Source organism: Stylophora pistillata, chromosome 3, assembly GCF_964205215.1.
Source record: "Stylophora pistillata chromosome 3, jaStyPist1.2, whole genome shotgun sequence".
NCBI lineage: Eukaryota > Metazoa > Cnidaria > Anthozoa > Scleractinia > Pocilloporidae > Stylophora > Stylophora pistillata.
The window spans coordinates 14,131,185-14,148,494 of record NC_142521.1 but is presented as its reverse complement, the minus strand read 5'-3'; the positions used below and the strand labels follow the sequence as shown (position 1 = coordinate 14,148,494).

General features: G+C 38.6%; 1 protein-coding gene and 1 long non-coding RNA gene across 3 annotated transcripts; one reads left to right on the top strand and one right to left on the bottom strand.

The window, feature by feature from the left end:
* Nucleotides 1-69: 69 nt before the first annotated feature.
* LOC111330964 (interferon regulatory factor 1) lies at nt 70-9,593 on the bottom strand. The gene is made up of 6 exons (XM_088753282.1): nt 8,824-9,593; nt 4,012-4,163; nt 3,463-3,529; nt 2,444-2,499; nt 1,961-2,113; nt 70-736 (listed from the first exon to the last, which is right to left on the bottom strand). The coding sequence occupies exons 1-6, from the start codon at nt 9,239-9,241 to the stop codon at nt 725-727; spliced, it is 858 nt and encodes a 285-aa protein (XP_088609408.1). The 5' UTR covers nt 9,242-9,593; the 3' UTR covers nt 70-724.
* Nucleotides 9,594-10,418: 825 nt separating this feature from the next.
* On the top strand, nt 10,419-13,085 carry LOC111331009 (uncharacterized). 2 transcript variants are annotated; one of them, XR_002694865.2, is made up of 3 exons: nt 10,419-10,529; nt 11,640-11,756; nt 12,293-13,085. It is a non-coding gene; the product is annotated as an uncharacterized LOC111331009 (long non-coding RNA). The 2 variants fall into 2 exon arrangements; XR_015998704.1 differs by lacking the exon at nt 10,419-10,529 and having other exon boundaries at nt 10,536-11,756.
* The last annotated feature ends 4,225 nt before the right edge of the window (nt 13,086-17,310 follow it).

Genomic DNA, 17,310 nt, shown 5'->3' with positions numbered 1-17,310 from the left:
TGCCGGCAAGCAAACTTTCGAACTATCAAGGTAACGAATGGTAACAACAGATGGTAACGCACATAGTGATTATGTAAAAGAGGACAACTTTATTGGCCCAGTAAATTTAACTTTTTTCTTACAATAACCATTTTTTTCTTTAAAAAAAAATTAGCCGTAAAAAAAAGTAGATTATCAGCTCCTGACGAGGGCCAAGTCATATTTAGCTATCATGAAGAGAAATTAAGAAAGAATAATCCAATAAACTGTAGTTATATTTTATATCATCATGTCAGTTTAAAAGGACCTCAATTAATTTTAAATTCATACTGGCTCAGGGTGTTTCAGTCCAACAGGAGGTAAATAACTGATAATTTGCGAGCGGGGTTCAGTCTATCCCCTTTTTCTCGTTCAGCTTTGATCCCTCTGTACAGTAACCTCAGGCCAAATTGTCTGTTCCCTCAGTAAGATCTTCACCCGATAGAGTTGAATCTCTCGTGTTGCTATGACTTATCTTTTATTGGCTACATATTTAATGGTTCATTCATCCTTTCTCTCAGAACTGATAAAAGTTATCAGGTCAAACCTGTCAGCGAAGAGCAGTTGAAGGGTGTGTTAACTGGATATAACATATGATTCTCCTAACTTATTTAAAATGAAACGTTAAGCTGTTTGACCAGAAAGTGACAAAACAGATAAATGGAGATTAAACTTGATTTCTCTGATGGCTTTGGCTTCTGATTGATCACGGGTAGACCTAGAAATGTAATCGATAATTCATGAACAGCCATACATACCAAAACGAGTATTTCTAAAATGTTTGTATTAATATATCCGGTTCTTTCTTTGCCTTTCATTTCCTCTCGACCAAAATGTACGAGTGCAAATCAATTACTTTTTATCGATATGAAATCTCGGCCACTTTTGTCAAGATAAGCCTGTGGTCGAATCCCGGTAAGACCTCTAAGACTGACTTAGTAACAACATAAAACCAAGCTAACAGATCTCCCAAAAAAGGAGATTAAGGTTACCGTGCACCTTCAGGGATGTCTCGCGTGCAAGCGATGTAGCGCGTCCGGTTTAAACTGTAGATATCTAAACCCCATATCAAATTAAAGTTTATAGGACTGGCTATCAGGCTATACCAAAAATTTTGAAAAAAAATTGTCGAATTTTTCTCGACTTCTAAATGCGAGCGCCCGAATCACCTTTTAAGAGCTACAAGTCGAAGGGAATTTGTTCGATTGCTTTCAAATTTTGACAGTAGCTATTTTTACATATAAACAACAAAAATTTGTTTCCAAATTTTTTATTTCGAAATACTTCTTTTTCAAGAGCGATTTTTGTACGATCACTCCACATTTTTTTAATCCTATTTCAAAATTGTTCTGTAACTTTTCACTGAAATTGAATATGACAAATCGCAGACACATTTTTTTAGCGCTTTCGTTCCGGAAACGGAGGAACACATTAATAAGCGAAAAACAAAATTCGCTTTAACATATGACGGTCAAAAGGTGATTCGGGCGCTCGCATTTAGAAGTCGTTAAAAATTCGACAATTCATTTTTTTTCAAAATTTTTGGTATAGTCTGATAGCCAGTCCTATAAGCTTTAATTTGATAGGAGGTTTAGATATCTGCAGTTTAAACCGAACGCGCTACATCGCTTGCACGTGAGACACCCCTGAAGGTGTACGATAACCTTATGATAGTTCCCCACCCCTTCTCCATCCCCTTCTTTAAGCACCTTTGTTCCTACAGTCTGTTTCAGACGTATAGTTAGTAAAGCGCGATCGTAAACAGCGGGGTGAGAAAAAAAAAAAGGCGGCTAGGGTCCCACCCTAATGCGACCCACCACAAACATCCTTCGTCTTCGCTCTGCCGCTGTGACACCGTAGACACCGCTATTATCCGCGATTAACCATTTCGCTACTTTTTACTAACTAAGCCTAATATGCCTATATCTGCCTAAGCTTATACCTGATAGTAATAGTTAGGTTCTTGATCCCTCATTCCATAATTTGATTCACTGGGCAAACCGAACTGGTTTCTAATACCATCTGGAAAATATCGGTCCCAGTCTTCTGACATAATTGGCTCTACAAAATCACGCCAAACTTCGAGTGGAATATGCTGTGAACAGATATAAATACACAAATATTAGATGGCTCTCAGAAAAAAAGTCTCTAACTTTATAAGAAATAACTTGACATAAAGTGACCTCTTATGATTTCACCCTCCCCCTCCCCCTCCCCCTCCCCCCCCTCCCCCCGACCTCCCATGATTTCAATCTCGTGATTACAGGGCTAACAGTTTCTTATGAAAAGTTCTATTCAGGTATCGGGTAGACTGAGTGCGAAGGTTTTGTTTGCAGTAAACTTTTAACAGGCTGTGAACCTTAGCCATTTGCGGGGTGCAAAGAATGTGGTTGTTAATGAGCGAGTTTAACGTGTAAAACCTTACCCCGCCATACGCTGGTCCACTGAATTCCTCGGGCATAACAACGGGTGCGACGAAGTCTAGAAATAAATTTTAAAACAACTCTGTCCTTCAAAAGAAAGGTAAGCAATCTAACGAGGGATATTTTTCACCACACAGTTGACAAAAACGACGAGACCAAACTGTGATGAAAACACAGCAATACGGCACATCAATCGAAACTTGCTTTCAAATTCCTCAGAACTGAGTCCTTTGACAGTAACTGTAGAATTTATTATGGTGCAGTCTCAAACAAAGAAATCGAAATGTTACATGTTACTCAGCAATGTAAATTCAGAATAATGAGTGTAATTTTAGCTATTTAATGAGCTTCATAGAAAACAAAACCAATGCAATGTGGCTTCAAGTATTTCACTTTCTTTTGGAGATAAAATCTAGTTTTGGAACAACAGATCTTGTTTATATGAATGCCTGGAGCACGAGTAGACTAAAATCGGATTAACTGAAGGTTACAAAACAAAGTGACCATTGCTGTTCGTCAAATTTCTTCATCTCTTATTTCGTATTAAATTTTCGTTCCACCTCCTCATCAGTCGTTTTTCTTATAGCAAACTTACAGCATCTTATGGTAAAAAATAACAGGAGAAAATAAAAAAAGAAAATGCATTGCGGAAATAGGTTCTCTCTATTTATGTAGATTTTTTTTCCAAAAAATTATTTGAATTAATTTCCTGTATCGTGATGCGTTGCCCCTCAAGTTTAGTTTTCGTAAACAAAGAAGGTGGTACTCTCTGAGTGTACCACGCGTTAATTGTTTCAGCCCTGGTAATTGAACGATTGGCTAAAAAAAATCCCTTTCATAATTTTTTAAATACACTTGAAGAAGACAAGAAAAGGACTTTAGAACGACATTGAAGAAGAGACATCATGATGATGCACCTGAATCTCAACTCCAGCAAGCAAAATGAAAAACATAGTTTACAAGCCTGAGGGAGATTTAGCTCTTGTGAGTGTCTGCCTCTTCTTGATCAGACCGTACTTACCACCAATAATGCTTCCATCTGGATTCCTATAATCGAAGCTTCGTCTCTGAGGGTACTCCTCACAAATCTACAAAGAAAAGAATGTAGCCCACATATTGTCTGCGAGAGAATTCAACAGAACGGAAACATATATTAAAGAATGAACGACTACCATTGATCTACATTCATTTGATAATGACGTGGAAAAATTAGAATCTTCGAATTTGCTATATAGAGATTGCCGAAGAAGCTTACGGAGCATTATAGTACACGAAAGGAAACCACAAAGTTAGTTTTGTAGATTTAAAAAAATAAGAAGTTAAAAGGAAAAAATATTCATACTTAGTTATTTTTCAAGATTCAAGATAAACGGGCCTTAACATAGCGCTCTAAAGTGTCTCGCCCGGCACAAAAACACACCGAAATTTAGATCAACCAGCTCTTGAAACTATAACACTGCAGAATACAGAGACATTTACTCAACGCGCCACAAGTACGTTCTACCTAAGCAAACAGAGCGTGGTTGCAGCGTGCCTATGTAATCACTACTGACATTTCTGTGTTCTATACCTGTAGATGATTCAGCATTCTTCCTAATGGCAAGTGATCTCGAGTTCCCTTTACCGGTTCCATCGGAGAGGGAATATTAGACTCCAGTGACTCTAGAGAGGGAGGTCTGCTGCTCCTTTTCCCAGGCGAACGCTTGAAAGCACTGCTGCGGTCTGAAATGTGAAATGAATTAAATACTCGATTAAAATTTAGTTTTGTGCAGTTCTTAAAGCAACGAAAACTGTTGCTTCGGTTTTAATACAAATATGTGTCTTTTTTTCATGCGAGTTTAATGTTTTCGTAGACACAGTCGTGATCTACATCATTATATTCTGGAAGATGAGGCGAAACCTTTTTCAAGATTGTTCTAGATAAGTTCTTGAATCATTGGCAAACTTTTCAAAGAAATTTGGCCCTACTTCATACCGCCGTCTGTAAAATATCAATTTTCAAAAAATTGTTTTTTCACTGACCCTTTTTCCATTGGCTACCACTCGTAAAAAGTTACTTATAAAATGTTGTCACGAATGGCACCGTATATTACAAAGAGATCAAAGGTATTGAGATCATTGATGATTTTTTAGTGATGAAATGCAACTTTTTCTTGTGCGTGAGTTTTATCATTCTTCACAGGGCTAACGAGCGTTGCGGAAGATGCTATAGGGCAACTCTACACCTCATTCACGATCTTTCGAATATATTCGAAGCTCCGCCCTTGAATGACATGCATAGTTTTTTTAAACAAAATTTATGAATACAAGAAAGCTCATGTGATACTTAGACACAACACGCATCCTTTCATGTTGCGTGTACTTTTGACAGAATATTCGAAACAAAAAACCTAATTTGGCTAACATTTTCAAACTTAAATGAAAAACTCGTCTGCATCTAAGACTTGTAGCAATTAGTCTTTTTTTTTTTTATATCAGAGAGATGTGATCCGAGAATCCACGAATTTAAAAAGGTTCGAAAGTTATCGCTGAAAAGATAAGGAATTATTTCGTCTGTTTTGCCACTTCAATTAAGAATTGAAAAAGTTAACCATGAAAATTTTAATTTCAATACTAACAAAAGAGACAGTTGCATCTAAGTGAAGCAGAAAATTCTGAAAAGCACGGTACCCGTCGATAGTTGCTATCAAATTCGGTTGTAACGAAAACCTTTGATTTATATTCAAAGTTTATTACCCTGCTTATGGTCCCTTTGACCACGATCTCTTACATGACTTATATTTCATGGGCAGAAATCAAAATTTATGTTAAATATCTGTTCTTGGGGCCAGACAGATATCCTGCTTTATTCGTAACTTCTCGCAGAAGTACAGAACTTTCAAAAAATACAACAGTCTCTACCGAAATAAAAAGAGAAAAGATTGAACGGAGTTTTACAGTGCATGTTTCTTTTACCTCGAGAACTGTAAACGTCGGAGATATCACGATAAAAAAGTTTGAGTCAGAGCTGAACTAGCCGGATTCTACCAAGTAACCTAACAGAGAGGTATAGCCCCTTCTAGAGTTTTTTACGCAAACTGAAGGATATAAATTTCAGTCGCATTGGCTGTGTCAGAGCTATTGAATCCAACATACATCATTGCATTCTTGTGAATAAATCCCTCAATTAATAATTGTTTTCACAGCCGGCAACAGAAGTAAAATTTTAGCTCTGCATCGCACTCAGAAAAGATCTCGCTCCTTATCCGTTTGCGAATATCTATTAAAAAGGAAAGAAAAAAATAAACTGCGTTCATTTTAATTAGTAATAAAATATTTTTAAAAAAGTCAATTGTCGTGAGTAGGGAAAACAAAGTTTTTTCAGTCCTTGTGAAAGATTTCGAACCTAAACTTCAAGATAGCTACAAGTGCCACAGAGTCACACTGACAAATCTAGCCCATTTCCATTAAAATTATCTTTTAATTTATGCAATGTCTCTCTTGATTCCACGTGTATGATATTGGGTCAGAACACGTCTAAGATGCGTTTGTCAGATTCGTGCAAAATGCGGTCACCCTCACTTGGCAATCAGACTTACTGTCCCAAAATTATCTGTAACAAGTGCGCCACCGGTAAGGCACAGATAAAAGACGGCCATGCAGTTAGCTCAGCATGGATTCATCCTTTACTATTGTTAGTCAGAAAGCACGATTGCCGCGGATTTATTTCGTAACTATTCATTTTCCGCGTAGGAACGTCCTTGAAAAACTTAAGACAATAAACGATTTTCTCAGTTTCGGCATTGAAATATTTTTATCACTAATGAAGAAGAGAAACGCTACATGAATTATGATTTGACGACATTTCCTTCAGTTAATCTATATGATAAAGCTTCCAAAATTTTAGCCTTATATTGAGCTTGGAGTTTTGCCGGGATCCGTAAAACGCGCACATGCGGTGATCACGATTATTATTTAAAAATAATCTTGTTTTTTTACTTTTTGGTTCTGTTTTCTTTCTTTTTCTTTTTCCTTTTAAAGCAAACAAGAGTACAGATGGACACGTTGCCATTCAAGTGTTTTTGAAAATCTACAGGTTGCAGAGTAAATGAAACGGAGCGTGATACTAACACTTAAACAGTATTGTCATCAGTACAAAGAGATTTGTAAAGCAAACGAGAAAGTTATTCGGCCAGTGCCTTAGTAGATTTGTCTTCCTGTTTGCTCTGGCGCATCGCCAACTCGAAGGAACTGGAAATCAAGTCCAAAAATAAACTAGGCCAAGACAAAACTCCTTTTGATTCTCCGCTTTCTGTAGGGTACCCGCTCGAGGCTTTGTCTCTGGATGATTTCGAGGAATGCAAAAAATCCGCAAAGTATTCCGATTTCAAGATTAAGTCGAAACGCGAAATTGTCTTTGTTGTTTTCAAGTAAGCAAGGTTGCTTTAATCAGATTGAATCATGCTATGTTCGAGAAAAACTTAACGAGTTACTTCAATAATACCGAGCGAACGAGTTACGAAAAAAATGTGATTGTCTTTTCCCAGAGATGTTATACCATGGCAGAAAAACTTTGATGCAGTTTTATTACTGCTAGGCGAGTGAGCAGATTTTAATTATGTGAAACAAAAGAGGAATGCTTGTCGTGTTGATAAACTCCCCTTTAAACAACGGCGTCTGGCGTGCGCTTTTAACACGTGTTATTTTATCAATAAAAGAATAAATATTTCAAACCCATGGCAACGAGTAACGATCCACATAGAGTTTTATTGCCACTGAATTTTCTTAAGTTCGACTTCCTGTGCAAATTACAGAATATTTCAGTGAGCTGGAAGTTTATCAAATCATCCTTGTGGAAAGAAAAAAGTGTTCGTAACTAACAAAAAATAACTAGACATATCTTCCAAAAGTATTTAGCTGCGAATAAAGCGTCTTTTAGTTGGGTCCAGCGCCCTATGATAAGCGATATCGGGGCCATTAATCGCTAAATGGATGAAAGCGTTGAAATATTGATACGTGTAGCAAAAGGTGCAAATTGGATTACGAGTGTAATGTTTTAATCATACACACTTTGAAAACTTTATAATTGATGGTAAGGGAATAGCTCCTCTGTGTCTAACGTTACGTACAGTATTTGTAAGTCATTAGAGCACGCGTCCAAAGCGAAACAAATTCAACTCGTAAACTTGAAACTCTTTCACTTTTAGATTCAAAACGTGATCTGCTCATTACATTACCCAACCTAGACGGCTAACGCTGGGTTTTAAACAGCTACTCGAAAATTTCGCTCGATTCGGAAGAGACAGATGAAAAGTAAATTTCCGCACTCAGTGTTTATAGTTTCCGGTGTAAATTCGCAAACCCGTGGCTGGGCGTTTCTTTTCTCGTCTAACTTTCATCAAAAAGCGAGTCTGTAATTAAAAAGAATAATTTCGGTCTCTTTTGCTACTCGTTAGGCTTTGTTAGAAAGCACTTATCATGATATCTCACACGCATTTTTCACTTAAAACTGCAAGACCCATACGCCGACAAACAGGAGAGCAATTTCGCGTTTTGTTATAGACTCTAGGTGAGTGTGTTTAAGACTGACCTCAGAATTCGCAAATCGAACGGAATTCAGAGAGAAAATTAGAAATGACGGGGAGACTAATATAAGGAGTCCTTCAAAGCTATTGTTATCTGCCATTTTATCGAGAGCTTTTTTTCCTTTGGTAATGTTTTGTTTTCATTGTAAAGCAAGGTAAAGAGAAGCTACAAAATTCCATTGTATAGAGCAAGATGTCTCAAGTAGACTTTATTTAGAGGGCTCCCGACTTAAAAAGTGTCAAGGAAAAAGAAAATGGCTACAGCGAGATTGTATAGTTAAACTGTTTCCAAGCTGTTTGTTCCATTGAACTTTCTAGTTTATCAAAAGCTATTTTGCTTATCCTTTTCTGGTCAAAGACCCCAACTTATCGCAAGGCAAACTTTTATCACTCAAGAACAGTTTCCTCAGAAGTATTATTTTTTTGTCTGGGAATGCTTGCGCGTTAGATAGACTCCTTGACAAATTTCTTGTGGGCCCTCAAAAGAATAAAAGCTAGGTTTCAAACGCTAAGCCCCATAAGGTTGACTGATAAAGGGCAAACGGTTGTTTGATTTCACGACGGTAAGAACTGAATACGCAAATTAATCTGTACAAGTTTGTTTTGAAACGTTCCTGCAGTTCCTTGAACAAAGCAGTGACATCTAGTGATTTAAAGCTAAACGCCTTTGTATGAACACATGGTAACTGTGGAGACAACAGGCACATATTGTATGCAAAAAACATGAAGTAAAAATAAAATGACCTGATGTTGAAAACAAAACTATTGGAAGCGTGCGAGGTGGATCGAAAAAATATGACAATTGTGTCGTACTTCACCTTTCAGTTTCGGCTCAAACTTGAAGGCTCTGTACGGCTTGCTTCCCTCTAGACTCCCCAGTTCTCTGATCTCGACGATTTCGTTCATTTTTCGCAGCGCGCAGCGAAATCTGGTCTTCCATGTGGACGGATCAGGCTGGTCCCCTTTACGATATTTCCCAGTGTGCTCAGCCCAGCGTTTGAAAAGCTCTGCATGAGTTTCAAGGACGAACTCTGGTTTATCGACGCGAACCCAAGGGACTTTGAAAATACCTTTGTCTTTCTCGATCCATTCCAAGCCGTCAATGTCTCCCTCTTCGATCTGTTCTTCTAGCCATGGTGTAAACCGCTTGCGTTCCTTCGGTACCCTAGATGAAGCCCCACGTACTAAGGATCGATCTACACCGACTGACGAAAGTCGCATCTTCTTAGATAACATTTTTTAGTTTCTTGCAGTTTCGTGAGACGGGTTATTTCCGAATAACAACTCAGTCTTTGACTTTTCTAAACGGCTTTCACTTTCCTGCTTGGAAATTTTAATGCGTATTCGGCCGATTAGCGTCGAAAGCTATCTCTACCACAAGAAGTGAACTGCAAGATCTGATGCCTGAGACGAGCAAAGGTTTTTTTTGCTGAGTCGCCCTTTAAAGTGTTAACGCCCCTGTCTTCGAAAACCCAGGCCTTATCAGACTCCGTGCGCTGATTGGTTGCCAAGCATCGACGTAATCAATAAAACCTGCTCTCTGATTAAATCCAGCCTCAAGAATAACAAAATAAACTTCCGCGCTAGATAAATCTAGTTTCGTGAAGTATTCTTTACAAAACTTAGTACTGCTTAAAATTTTTATCACGCATTGCATCGCGATGTCGTAAGGGAGAGCTACCCGCCACCTGTTATAGACAGCAGCGGCAGAAGCTGACTCTTCTAGCCTGTATAATTCTATCAATTAACATTTTAAACCCACGTTCACGTAGAAGTGGCCTCTGTCGGAATTATTAGCGATTACACTTTATCTTCGTTTTTTTACACGGTTACGCACGCGTTTTTGTTTTGTTTGATTATTTTTATTTTCTCGTAACGTATACCCGCGGCATCAAGCAAAGCTAGGAACGAAGTTGAACCATAGAAGCCAGTTTTAAAAGGACTTAGGTCATTCTATTTAAGATAATGATATCCGCTTTCGTTAATTATTGGATCTAAACTTCAATTTTAAGAAGCAGCGAGCTAAAATTACCCACCAACATCACGGTCATCATTGATAATGCGTCACATATCACTCACCCGAACAAATTGTCGACATCTGTTTTAATCTTCACTGATTTTTTTTTTCTTTTTTCACATACACAACTGTTGCAGGGATCTAGTCAATTTCTTTCCCAGCTGGTCTGTGTTGAAATAACGCAGACCGCTTTTCATTGTGCAGTGCCACATCGCTCGGATTATGATAACAGACTAATGCTTATCTCGTATCGCAAGCGCAAATAGAGGGATAAAAACATTCCACCTGTAAAATAGATTGTTGAACCTCCCAACTTGCACGAGGTATTGAAAAAAACAACTTCCCTTACATGACCTACGTTTTTTCTATTAGCATATTTGTCCTAAGTATACAACAGTCAATTACGAGATAAAGAAAGAAACGAAATAGAAAGAAACACTTTCATCTTTGGAGGATACGTCAGCTCTGTGTAGGGCAACGATTCTCCGAGTTGAATAACACGTACAGGTATGTTGGTCGGAAAGTTGCACTTGACAGTTAGGGTTAATTGGGTATTAGGGGAGGAAATATTTAAGGGATTTGTTAATCTTTCACCCTCATCGGCAATAGACAGTTTAAATCCTTATATCTCCCGACCTGCGAGCTGAATAACACGGTACTTTACCTGATGGTGTTTCATTAATCTAAGTTGACAGATTGTCGGGCGAAAATTACTCTAAATTCTAAGCACTTTAGGACGGTTTATGGTAATGTTTGGATACGGAAGTAACATTTGAAAGCTTACTATCTAAAGGGAGGGGTGGGGTGGAGAAAAGATGTTAATACTCCCGGGTAATACTCCCACCCCTCCCTATACAAACCAAGATCTGCTTTCAACTTCCTCATCAAACGAAAGTATTTATTGAAGCTCTTCAAAGCTGTTTTCCACTGATAAACGCCTGCGTGGGCCGAAGTTTAAATAATTCTAGTCACGAAAAATATATTCATTCATCTAAGATCGCGAATGCAAATAAAAGAAAACATATGATATTATCTGTATTCAATGGGTATTTCGGTTTCCATCACGCGATCAATACCATGCTAAAATTTAAGATAGTCCCCCACAGTTTTCGAAAAGAGCTGTGAAGTTATGATTGTGAGATGGCTTAAAAGATCTGACTCCATCTCAGGACAATTTACTTGTATTTGTCTGAGTGACAATAACGAAAATTCATCGCCTGCAGAAGATTAGCAGCGCGCAGTCGAATCGCTGCGATCCACATCGTAATTGACGGCATCGAGAGACAAGCGGTGATCAGTTTTGTTCTTGTCGCAATTTTTACACCACGATAAACAACCAAAAAATCACTGCTTCTTATAATAATTAAAATTAATTTAAGCGCAAAAATAGAAGCATGGAAATCCATTCCATTTACTTGATACATGGCTAACTGTTTGAATGAATCTTTATGAAAAATAGCAAAGTTTGTTAGAGAAGGTACCGTTTCAGTAACTGCGGGTGACGACTGGAAATAGATAAGTTAAACAGGAGTTAATATGCAGTGGCAGCAAGTACCACGGACTTAGTTGGCTGTAGGTCTTTGCGTTATTTCTCTTGTCTCTTTCCTTTCACTGAAGCTAACGTAACGGATTATTCCGAGTAAGCCATGCAAAACACGCCCGCTTGCTGTGAGTCCATATGGTTTCCTAGGCCTATTGCTGGTTAGTAAGGACGAAAGCACCCAGCAGCTTGAGGTTTGCCATTAATATCTTTTCTTCAATAGCAATATTATATCCTACTGTAATTAAATTAAATCGAACTGAGATGATCACACCACAAGATCAAAAGTGAAACACCGGGCAACTTTTATAACAATACTCAGCCAAAACAAATTGAAACACAAAGTGTTTTGACAAGTCTAAAAGTTAAGACCGGTGGAAAAATACACACAAAAAGATTTGTGATGTTACCGCTCGTGATTAGCTCAATGAATGTTTCAATATATCACAGCCAAAAAATAACAAAAGTAACTATAAAAATACAATTAAACGCGAACAAAAGCAAAGCCACCTTGGAGAAAGTATAGAACTGAGTCCTTACCCTAATAACGATTAGCAATACGTCGTTATTATACATTAGAATATTTGAGCCAATTCCACCATATTTACATCAGCAAGAAAATCCCTGACAGTGAATTTATAACCTGAAAAATGTTGCCTAACTTCGTCCGAGTCTACACGCGCGCTGTTGTTTCGCAACACAGTGACTGTGTATTTTTAATTGTTTGCAGTCATGCCAATCCACTTGCATGTTATTTTCAAAGAAAACTACAAACATGATAACAGAGGTTGCATTGGGTACTCGAGGATTTCTTAAAACTGGACTAATGACTTCTGATGTGTTTGATCAAACGAAGAGATAACTCAATACTTCTCCTTAGCTACAGAGCTGTTTCTGACAGTGAACCCGCGTCAATTGAGTAATGGCAGTTTTTTGCGGGGAACGCAGTGAGTCGGGAATAGAACTTTACATGAATTTACTGACGTCAGTTCATCAAGAGTGCGAGCATCGCTTCATGTTTTGATGCTGTGCAACACTGTTGTCTAAATGCCAGAGAAAACTACATAATTTATGGTTGGGAAGATATTACAAGTGGTGCTAAAGAGCCAAAAGTAAACAAAGAAGACAGGAAGTTATTTAAGTATGGACAAGATTGACGAGGATTTTAGACGCTATTATTTAAAAAATGTCCGGCCATATTTCTTTAAAACATCCAGAAACCTAGACATACAGCTCATTTGATGATAAATTGAAAAAAGGACTCGATTTTAGGAAAGTCTACCTTCGAAGCTCTAACAATACTGGGCGAATTGCGCATCGAATTAATTTGGTTATCAGTTTTCAAGTAAAATAGAATCAAGTTTGGTTTAAAACAAAATTGTTCTTGTAAAGAGGTTCACGTGATGACTTAAAGGAACTTTCGAAAGTGGAAATATCAAGTGGCAACACAAACAAGGGCGCAAAACTAGGAACTCAAGATTGTTTGTACTTTCATACAGGAAATAAAATATGATTGGAGAATATTTATTTATTTAATCACTTTCACCAGAGTATGGTGAGGGTCGCACAACAGAGCGAGGTTCCAAATTAAGTGCGCCCAGGGGAGGACATCCCAGGGGAGAACATCCATCACGCAGTAATCTCGTGTGTGGGAAATTAACGTCTCCTGCCCCAACCCTGCAGGAGACGGGACCTCCATTTATTCGTCCCTATCCGAGAAGACTAGAATATCTAACTATTTCTTGATGTTATAGAAAGGCAGCAAATTCTTCTCAATTATTTTAAGACCCTGAGTGATGGTCCGGCCGGGGCTCGAACCCTCGACCTACCGCACAACAGTCCAGCGCTCTATTCATTGAGCTAACCGGGAGGCGGTACAAATAAATTGATACTTTAATCCTGTTGCTAGGGGAAGAAAACACACACCAGATTATTGTGCCAAGTTACGTCAGAGCAGAAATCCAGAATAATTACTTAATTTTGGTGTTGCGTGTGGCGTATTTGAACTGCTGATCTTTAGAATGAATTATTTCCTAGGGAAAGCATATAGCATCCGATTGGATGGTACAAACTAAAGTGTAACGTCAAGATTGCCAATTAATTGACATAAAAATTTTTAGCGTAGAGCACAGCTGATAAGCGTGATTTCGATAGCAAAAGTTTTTAATAGCACAAACATTTATATTTAGAAAGTTTTGTTATTTGTCCAAGAGGTATTTAGCAGGCAATCTTCCAATTTCCTCCCCGGTCCAAAGGTTGCCATGCACGTGACAGATTATCTTGTCTTACACTCGTCAGCGTGACCTTGAGCACTATACTTCTAACACAGTTCTGTCGCAGAGTACAAATTTGCCTCCAAAACTAGGTTCATTTGAAATTCGGCTGGTTTGAACTCACACCTTATAGAGCAGGTTAAGTAACCCAACGCCGCCCGTCATCTCGACAATATGTTACAGTACTGCGCAAAAATAATGCAAACGAGTATCGTCGTTTATCGCGCTTTGTTCTTCCGCAAAAGTCTTGGCACGCTTTGCTCCTTTTTGAATTTTTTCTGTTACTTTTATGTATTTCCCCCTCTCCCCCATTTTAATGTTGCCTGGTGTTTCAAAATGGTCACAAATTCCAGGCATCATTGTTTGGGGGAAAGTGGGGACTTGCATGTTGCTTATTAGAGGTAAAAAACAGGATTTCTGATTGTTGTATTGAGTCAGTAGAGGGTTGTCGACCATCTTGAAAGGAGAAGAGTGCCATCTACTTCTGCCTCTTCATTGTATCCTCGATGCTTACGTCTCAGGGACTACCGCCTTAAGGGACCGCTCAGGGGGTGGGGCTGGGGGGCTTTAGCCCCCACCCCCTTCACTTTTTTGGCTGATTAAATCACTATTTTTTTTACTTAGAAGTTAGTCTATTCATTTAAATTTGGTCAAAGGTGAAGGCCAGTTTGTTACTCGTTGTTTTAAAAGAATTAAAAATTAACTTCACTTTTGGCAGTTTTAGATCCATTTCTAGCCATTTTAGAAGACTTTAATTTAATTTCAAATTTTACCGGGGGAACATGCCCTTGGACCCCCCTAGTTGGCTCACGCTAACGCGTTCGCATTAGCCCCCCCCACTTGAAAATCCGCTCCGCGGGCTCTGGCCTTATGTACTTCCAGGCCATGGTCGGGACTAAAAAAAAAATTGTCTTCCGCAATGGCGGCTCCCGTGGTCTTGGATTCAATCTGTGTCTTTCCGTTTTTTGTTTGGTTTTCTTTTTATTTCCTTATTTGCCAACTGTTCGTTTTGTGTTTCTCTTGTTGTTGGTTGTTTTTTTCGTTTTGCTTTTCATTGCATGTGAACCCCTCTATAACCCTACTCTCCTTTTCGATTCGATTGGCTGATTTCCACCAACGGAGATGGTCCTAGTTCAGCGGAAGCCATAAGAGCCATGGATTAAAACCTCATGAATATCGAAAATTGTAGTTTTAAGCGGAGTCATATTGAGCCCCATATCAGAATGTTTCCGTTTTCTTCCGATTTCGCCTATGAATCCGACTCAGCGACGCTTATAATCTAAAGAAAGTTCTGTTGGAGTGTAGCGGGAAGATAATGATTGTAAGAGAACCATCCAATTACAGTACCAGTTCTCAGGCTCTTCGAGTGCACAAAAATTCAACAATGTAGTTTTTTTATTCCCTTTAAGGATAGTAAACGGGGTACTAAGCGATATCGACATTCTCCTTTCAATTTGTCGGTTTGATTTCTCATAGATGGTATCGCTAAGCGCGACACGTTGTCGGTCAAACCATACCCAGTGGTGGATCTAGGGGAGGAGCACATGTCCCTTTTTCTGTACGTAACAACCACAAAACGCTCTATCATTCTGGATTAGATTGTAACGGAAGACCTATCGTAGTGGATGTGAGGTTTGAAAATTGGAAAATATCACTTGCGATACATCCCATACATGTCCAATACACACAAATAGATTTCGATGGAAAACGGGGTTTTCCGATAGAATAGGCAAATTTCTATTCGCAGTACCTTCCAAGGGAGGCACGATCACGCGAAAGAATACTGGAAGTCCGATGAACATTAGGGAGGGGACAAATGTTATCAAATGGACTGCATCGAAATACATATGACAGATGGAATCCGATAGAGTCCATCGAAATTCGATGGAGTTCATCAGAATCCATCGGAATAACTAGACGTCTGGTGGTAAAAAGGACATGAGCCCTCAATTCAGACAAGTGTAGTACAAGTGAAATATGCAGCCTTGTTCTTAAAGCCCTGAAGCGAAACTGCTCGTTTCAAGCGCGGAATCCTTGAATTATACCTCATTCTTCGAGCCTTTAAACGGAACGCCAATTTACAAAGACAAATGCAGTATACGCGAAAAAAGCCTCGTTCTTAAAGCCTTGCCTGAGTGAAACATCATTTCAAGCGCCAAAGACTTGAATTATACCTCGTTCTTCACTGAAGCGCGAGGACTTGAAATCTCATCCATCAAGCCTTTGAGCGAAAGGGTTCAGACAAATGTACTCGCTGTGAAATATGTCAAAGGGAAAGGGAAGTATTTGTTGCATTCACAAACAAGAGATGACAGGCCATATACTGCATGCAATTCCAATTCTTGGCTTGAAATGCATATTAAAAGTGTGGTGTGGTTACTGCATCTTACTACGAAAAATGTTAATGAATCACAACTAGCTGAGTTGAAAATTTCTTAGAATTTGAATAGTAACTTTCCACTTGTCAATCAGGGAAGCAGACAGCGAGCAATTTTAATTTTTTTTTCCTTTTATCAAACACCTGACATACATGCATGTAGATCAAATTGATCATCGAGTTTATTTGGTTACTTTGCGGACTTCGGAGGTTCGAATAAATTTCTAACTTCTGTCGGATAAGACAAAATACAATCCATGGAATTAGGCGTGTATATTGTCATAAATTCTGAAGCCTCCATTCCTTTTTATGTACAACTGAATCAATCGACCTTCAACAAATATCACACAGAATAATTAACGATCAGAGCTGATCAACGTCATCAACGATCAGGAACAGTATCACGGTTCCTTACTTTCCATTCCTACGGGATTCTTATTTCAAAATTTCCTGTGAAAAATATCTAGATTATCTTACCTTAAAACCATTGTTTTCCTTTAATTTTTCTATTGCGTAGTGTTTTCTTACTTCAGAGGGTCTGTTACAGAAGACCGACTGATTGCGCCTTCAATTTGTTTCACTTCGAAAAGATCGTATGTCCTGTATGCTCTGCATTAAGATGGGCATAGTTGAAGTATGAACTGTGGATCAGAACCCCGCAAACTTAAATTACGAAGGGAAACGAAAGACTGTTGTAGATACCAGAGAGTTTGAGTGACCTGAAAGAAAATGACAGCAAAAAACACTCACTTCAGTGTAAATGACTTCACTTTGATCGAGCGGAGAATTGAAGTTTTCGCTGAATTATCTTTAATACTCACGTTTAAAGAGTCTAACGAGGCTACACTTTACAGCTCAGGTAACCGGGTTAAATTCTTATCTGTGTTAAACATAATTCTTACCTCTCAGCAAAGCAACACCTGCAGCGAATAGTGACGGAGACTCCCTTAACTCACACAATACGTTAAACCTCCTTCTGAAAATATTTCAGGCTTCTCAGATGTTAAGCGACCCAGCGAATGACAAAAAAAGGGGCGGATGGTTTGAGCTCATGCCTTGGAGATCAGGTAAAAAATAAGTCAACGTCATCCGCCATCA